The 7,444-nt window shown below is 40.0% G+C and overlaps 1 protein-coding gene across 1 annotated transcript; it reads right to left on the minus strand.

Annotated features, from left to right (window-relative positions):
* Positions 1-1,140: 1,140 nt before the first annotated feature.
* On the minus strand, positions 1,141-2,415 carry LOC103702125 (expansin-A8). The gene is made up of 3 exons (XM_088702485.2): positions 2,366-2,415; positions 1,951-2,263; positions 1,141-1,837 (listed from the first exon to the last, which is right to left on the minus strand). Exons 1-3 carry the CDS (start codon positions 2,367-2,369, stop codon positions 1,534-1,536), a joined length of 621 nt encoding a protein of 206 aa, XP_088558611.1. The 5' UTR covers positions 2,370-2,415; the 3' UTR covers positions 1,141-1,533.
* Between the last annotated feature and the right edge of the window lie 5,029 nt (positions 2,416-7,444).

A 7,444-nucleotide genomic window follows, 5' to 3' on the forward strand; every position in this document is an offset into this window, starting at 1 on the left:
GTGAGCCTTAAATCAGGTATTTGTACAATAAAGATATTAAACCGTGAAGGAGGAGCAACTTGGCAAGTTCAGAGTTCTGGTTAACACTTTATTTCTTTATTTATTTTTTAAACATTTGCTGTGTAAACAAAGCTTAATTGCATTTCGGTATCTTTGTCATTTTGGTCAACTATAAGATAATAGAACAAGATTTTATCACACACGAATCTAGTCCAAACATTTGATTCCGACAATCATGATGACCCTTTTAAATTAGTTGGCAACTCTTTGGCTCAATAAGAAGCAAATTTGGTGCATTGTTATTAAGGCCATCTTATCTCAAGAATGTCTTTGCTTCAGCCATACATTACCTACCAATTTCCCTTGCATGGAATAATTTAGCTAAACTTTTTTACTTTTTAGTTTTTTGAAATTTAGGATGAAGCCTGAGAAAAATCAAGTTGAGAGCGGAACTCAAACTCAAGTTATTGGTACCAACTCCTCAATGATTTTAACAGTTACATTGGTTTAGTCAGATAAATGTGACCCCGTTTAATATAAAAGGAATTGATAACAAGGGGAAGAGAAGGGCATCCCTTATTGTCCAAATACAGGGAATTTCTTCACGCAAAACTATATGACCTTAAAAAATGTGAGTTTTGGATTGTTTGAGGATAAAACACTAATATAAACCTTATGTTTGATCGTACTTATTTCACATGATTTTAAAAGAATGTGGTGCTTAATTAGATCCCTCTCAACCCTACGTTGAAAAAACTCAATTACCAAACCGTTTCGGAGCTAGCCATATTTGGATGCATAGGTAAAACTAAAAGCGACCTGCTAGTTTCCCTAAACCCTATCACTGCATCTTGCTTGGAGAGCAGAAGGCTTGGTAGACTCATGTCCAACTCAAACCTCCCAGATTTCACACCAACATAAATCTGAAATTTGTGCCCCCTAATTTATGAATCATAAATTTCAGACCCAATCATCACCTAACCAGAACACCAAATTCGAACGACGCCGTTGTGCAAACGGGTCAGGTTAAAGCTCAGATCTTTTTCCTTGAAGCCAAATAGACTCATCAAACTCGGCTTATGGTCCTAGTCGCAAGGACCATAGAAAATAAAAATAATAACATAATAATAAAACAAGCTATTGGTGCAAATAACATATTTCTTATTCTTATTATAGAACCATCGGTTACAAATTTTATGTTTGAAATAAGACAAAACAAACATCGATCATACTTCCCTGTACTTTATATATATACCAACCTCCACACAATCACATCCTGTGTGGAGGATTCCTACGGTATACACCCAAGGCCTTGATTTCCTAATTTCACCACAAGGCATTCAATCTAAATTGCCAACAAGGAACAAACCCAACCCCTATTTGTCTAGTACATTTACTACTTGGGCCTTCTCAGCGGGTGCTAATTAATAAAGCTACCTCAGCTTTCAACTAGGCCCAAACACTCCCTCAAGAGTCAAGAGAGGCTTCCCTCCCTGACCCCAAACCCTTAAAGACCCATAAGAACGGCGAGGCCTAGAATTGGCCTCCCTCGAAGGTCTGGCCGAACTGCCAGCCGGCCGGCGCGACATCGTTGCTGGTGACAGTCCTTCCGTCGCTGGTGGTGACCTGGAAGGAGAGGCTCTGACCGTCGAGGTATGCATTGCTCTGCCAGTTCTGGCCCCAGTTTTGCGACATGGCCTGCCACCCGGTCTTCGACCCCTTGATCGACACCGCATGCACGTCGCCGGACCCGGCGACATTGGTGATGAGCACCAAGTTGAAGTAGGAGTGGCCATTGATGGTGAACCTTATCCCTCCCTTCTTCACACAGGGGACCCTGCAAGATATCAAGTAGTAGTAGTTCATAAGGATCACGCGCGCGGCTCATTGAAAGTCCCTGCGTAGACTTGGAGACATGACTCTTTGGAAGACTGGTTACGCAATGCTCACCGGCGGAAGGAGACGGGGACGATGCCGGCCCGGTATTGGGCAATTTGGAGGAAGGCAGGCTCGGCGAGGTCGAAGTGCTGCAGGGGGGGGTTGCACCACCCACCGTTGTCGTTGGGGAGGGCGTTGTTGGGGGGACAGAAGTTGGTGGCGGTGACGATGATGGAGCCCGGGAGGCACCACCGGCTGTCATCAGCGCACCGCATCTCGTAGCACGCGCCGCAGCTGAGCCCGTTGTTGAAGAGAGCGGTGCTGAGGGCCGCAGTGTTGGTCCCATAGCCCTGGCCGTAGAGGTTGCCATACCCGCAAGCTCCTCCTGCAACATCCAAGCCAATTTGTACCAATGAGAAGAAGTTGGCGAGGCGAGGTCGACCTAACGCAGTACGACAAGTCCGGCATTTAGTTCAAATTAACTCACCCATCGTGCCGGAGGCATCGCCACCGCCGTAGAATGTGGCGTGTGCCGTCTGCCATCCGGAGTCGCCGAAGGCTTGCGATGCAAAGAAGCACAAGGAAGAGAAGAAGAAGAAGGAGGAGAGGACAGTACTGGAGAAGGAGCACTTTGGGGATGCCATTGGAGAGGACTACAAGGGAATGCGGGAGAGGAAAAGTTTGTGGTGTTTGCTGCTTGGTTAGTGAAGGTAAGGGAGGGGAAGCGAGGCCTTTATGTAGAGGAGGAGATGGGGTTGATGGCCTCTCCTTCTTTGTATAAAGAGACAAAGTTGGTTGCCTCTCACGTTGGCCCCGGGTAAAGCCTTGAAACGCATTGCACCGATCCTAGAAATCAAAGCGCACATGCAAATGTTCCGGGTGAAGTACAAATGCTGGGCCCCTCGCGCACATGCACCGTCTCCCAGTCTGAGTCCAATTTTCCACCGTTCTTTTAAGTATGAGATTGATATATGTGCATGCATAATCCTACCTAAATATATGGATGTAGAAGAGGGATGCATGTATGTTCCAAAAAAGTAATATCACTTTCAGCCATCACTTTATATAATGTACAGTTAAATGGAACATGTACTTACTTGCCAATTAATCGTTGGAAGCACGCAATTGTATTTAAATTGAGTGAACAAAGTAAAATTACAACCACTCCACCTAATATGGGATTGTGCATCACTTTATGAAATACTATAGACTTCTCTAATCGATGATGACACTTTTTAAGCTGCGTTACTCAAAGATTCTAGATGATGGTACAAGAGTGAGCAATTTTTGCTTAGAATGCTAGATGATGAGAGATGGCGTAGGTTAACTGGTCTAATCTAATGATTGGCATTCTTGCACCAAATTTAATTTAATGGTCTTATCCTTTCCTTCGAGGAACATGTACATTCTATCGGCCACGTTTCTTGAATGATCTAAGGCTCTGACAAATTATTCACTAATAATTCATCAAATCTTTTATGAATTATTCATGTTATGCATTGCTTTGATTACTATCTCTAGTAGTGCTGCGTGCTCGCCTGTACTATCCACTGAGGTGTAAATCATTGTGTAGTTTAATCCTCAATTTACTTATAAGACGCATATCATTGCAAAGTGCTTCCATAACTCTTATTGATATTTCTATCATGTTATCCTTGTGATAGGAAGTTACGAATTTATGGCTTCAGTTTTCCTCCAACGTTTCTATCATGTTAAAAAAGAGAGAGAAAAGAAAGGACAAGAGCTTTCCACGAACAGAAAAAAAAGTATCCAACGTGGCATGAATTGGCCGGCAACAAGGTGTTTGTTGGGAGAAATATAATAAAAAAATAATGATGCTGCAATTTTTTTCCTTTATGCAATTAAATAGAATATCACTTATCAAGCAACCATGATCCCTACCATTTACTTAAAAAATTAACAAATAAAATAATCAAGCAATCCACACCGGAGGCAACAGAATTTTTTTAATGTAGAAAATCCTTCAATATGAAGTAAAAAGCTATGAGACCTAGCCCAGCCAAAAAAATTTACTATTTAAAATAACAGGATTATAATAGATCTTCTTTAGTTCAACCCGAGGTTGCATAAACATCAACAAAATTTAATCTTTGATTCCACAACTAAAATATTTTTTAAAAGAAAAATCAACAATAAACAGCAAAATAGGGAATGGATCTCATCAAATGTTGATAATTGAAATAATCAATAGAAAAGGTTTTTTCAAAATCCAAAATATTCAATCTGTAGCTCTTCATGTCGGAAACAACATACTAAAATTTCAGCCAAATTTAGATAAAATCAACGATAAAATAGCACATTTTTTTTCTTCTCTTCTCCTTATCATTCTTTTTTTTTTTTTTTTAATTTCAAATAAGATGGGTCCATGTGGAGGGACCACACCAACAGTGTTGGTTTGAGGTTCACATGAGGCACCATTTTTTTTTTTTAGTTGGCAGCCGAGAGTCGTCGGTTGGAACACTAAATAGATGGTAGTTGCTTCGTTGGCTCGTTGCAGGTCAACTTTGACAAGTGGCTGCATGACGTGTAACTACAATCTCGCCTTCATTTCTCCACCCGTTACGCTGGCAATCAAGGTTCGAAGACTTCTTCCCAACATAAAGTCACGGGAGATCACAAAATTTTCCAATTGACTCCACCAACTTTAGCTTTCTAATCTATACGAAAATCTCCGCTCAAAGCGGCAGTTTATTTGTGATGATCATTAGCCTCCCTGTGGACTAAACTAAAATTATCTATTAATTGCCTCGTTGTTTACAATGCATGAGCTTAATACTTTCAAAATTTCTAAGTTTTTTTTACCACATTTCGACATAATGTATTTAAACCAGAGTACAAGATGCACGAGGGCTATACCATTGTCGGTCGATCAGCATTTAAGAACACTGCATTGGAATCTTATTGTTCAAGTGCTAAAATCAGCCATACGTGTCTATGGCATTTGTACTTTGTCCAATTATTTATGAGACATGAACTTAAGATACTAAATTATATACGAGGGTTGGGAATTTATGGTTTAATGTCCTATTTTAACGCACAAACATTGGTTAAAGACTAGCTATATTAGTATGACATCAAGGAAGGTTCTATTTCTAGTTTCAATTCTCTTATTTGTGACATGGGATGTTGCTTTTATATGTGAAATGGCAATACAAGCGTGACCCACCATGTTAGGAGCACATGATTTCCGGATCTTGGGGCCTGCCTGCTGTTAAGAGCTGATTTCATAACTTTTGTAGGCTTGCTAATGATGCCACATGATATGATAAACTTTAGGATATGCCTTGCGATTTTGATGAAATATTTGGAAATCGATGAAGACCTAGAGACGGACATGGTGCCGTGTGTGATTTCTTTTCTAATTAAAAGGAAATTTGTCAAAAAATGGAGATCCTTCCTGCCCAAACCAGATCTTGTGCTAAATATTTCAGCTGCTACGACTTGTCTTTTTGCCTTGACTTCAGTTTGGCAATTCGGGTATATTTTTTTACTAATAGAATGCTATAGTATGATGCAATAACAAATGTTTTGACTTGAGGCAAATGATCGGCGAGTCCTCTACTTCTCGTGCTCGCATGAAATGCTACAAACATTGAAGTAGCAAATTTAAGATGGAATTTGAGGTTGGAAGAGCTTAGGAAGCATTTTTTGTGACATTACCTAATGATCTCTTTCGGATTATGCCCATACTTCCAGGGTTTAGAGAAACCTAATCATGTGCGTCAACCTAGACACATTAATTCACTCCTGCCAAATTCTCGACCTCAAGGGAAACATAATTCCTAATAGTTACGAAACACATTGCAAAGTTTCCATTAGAAGAAAATGTGCGGTGGTATCTCCCACATTATCACTCTAAATAAAAAATAAAAAATTCTTATTAGTATCATATAGTTCTTTGATGCTAGAGAACTCGTATATACTGTACATGTCCATTTCTTTCACCCCAACGCAATGACTAAGCAGCAGCATCCCACATGCCTCCTCTTTTTTTCTTTTTGACAATTATATGCCGCATGCACCATCAACATCATGGGGCATGCATGATGCAGCACTTTTTATTCTCCTTTTCAGTCATTAAGCTAAATTATGCAAAAGTTTAGCAACTTTTTCTTATATATGGGGTACCATGATCAAGACTTGCGAACATCATGCCCCTAGAGATCAAAATCTACCAACCAACTTGAACAGCCCGCAGGATGTGGGATTTTCTCCCGTAGGGGGCTAGCGCTGTCCCTTAGTCAAGTGGACTCGAGCCTAATAGTCGATAGTATAAAAAAAATATAAAATATATAAATAAATCTATCTTATTCTATTAACTTAAACTTTTGGGCAAGTGGTAATTTTAACGTGGTATCAAAACTAAGATTTTCTGCCCATATGTAAGAGAAAATATAAGAAAATATAAAATATATAAATAAATTTATCTCATTCTATTAACTTAAGTTTTGTTCGGTGATGGAGGTTGTGTTGCATGAGTGGAAGCTAAGCTGATGGAACATGGCAAGTGCAAGGGACAAGCCACATGTGGTCTCCTCTCTTCAAGGGTGCACCTCACCGTCCAACGGCATTCAAAGCTTTGAAGCCGGTGGCGGGTGAGTCCAAGAGCCCATGTGGTGGGGGCCCATGCCATGATCCTGCCTTGGAAAAATGACAGAAACGTTCGGTGAGGAGGCCTGAGGACATGACAATCGCAATGCCACCCAATTTGACAATTTGAAGATACGCTATAATTATGTCTTGCGTCTCACTAATTGGTGGTTGAGTGTTAAAGAAGGCTTCCTATTCTTTCTTTCCTCCCTCCCTCATTTAATATTAGAAAGTTTGTCTTAGATGCCATGCTTGGTTTAACCCTGCCTAAGTTTCATATATTTGTTACTACTCTTGAAAGAAAAAAAAAAAAAAAAAAAAAAACTTTTATTTACTTGTTGATTTCATTTGTCAAAGAAGAAAAATACTTGAAAGTAGAGCAAGGGACATAATGTTGCTGCTGCAAGTCAAGTCAAAAGTGCACATACTGGCTTTTGGAGTGGTGAAATTTTTTGATAAGTAATGCTGCGGTACGTAAGGAATAGGTGACATCGGTCGGTCGGGATCTTAGATTACCAGTCTCAAGCAATCATGGACTCCCGAATAGAGCAATGATATGATAGGTTATCTTTAGTACTTTTCTTCTAAGATTTGAGGAATCTCATGAGGGTGATATGCCAATTGAATGTCTTTTTCTGCGCCAACAGTGTCATAAATTCACTTTTCCACAGTAGTTTATCAATTGCCAAGTTTGTGTCATCTGCATTTCGTAGGGAACTCAAAGTCATCCATCAGCATTGCAGTAAGAATCCCACATGACTTGGGAGTTGCTACTAGCCTTGGCCAACTTGGCTCGAGTGGTTGACAGCAAGATGTTTAGAGTTGCTCTTAACCAACTTGGCCGTGAGTAGTTGACAACAAGATGCAGTGATTCGCTAACTTAAAAATTAAAACCTTCAAGAGATATTTAACGATCATAAGCAAGAGATTAAGGCATTAATGAAGTTAATCCAAT

This window comes from Phoenix dactylifera, chromosome 8 (assembly GCF_051530095.1).
Source record: "Phoenix dactylifera cultivar Ajwa chromosome 8, Ajwa_hap1_PhDact_Kaust_v1.1, whole genome shotgun sequence".
NCBI lineage: Eukaryota > Viridiplantae > Streptophyta > Magnoliopsida > Arecales > Arecaceae > Phoenix > Phoenix dactylifera.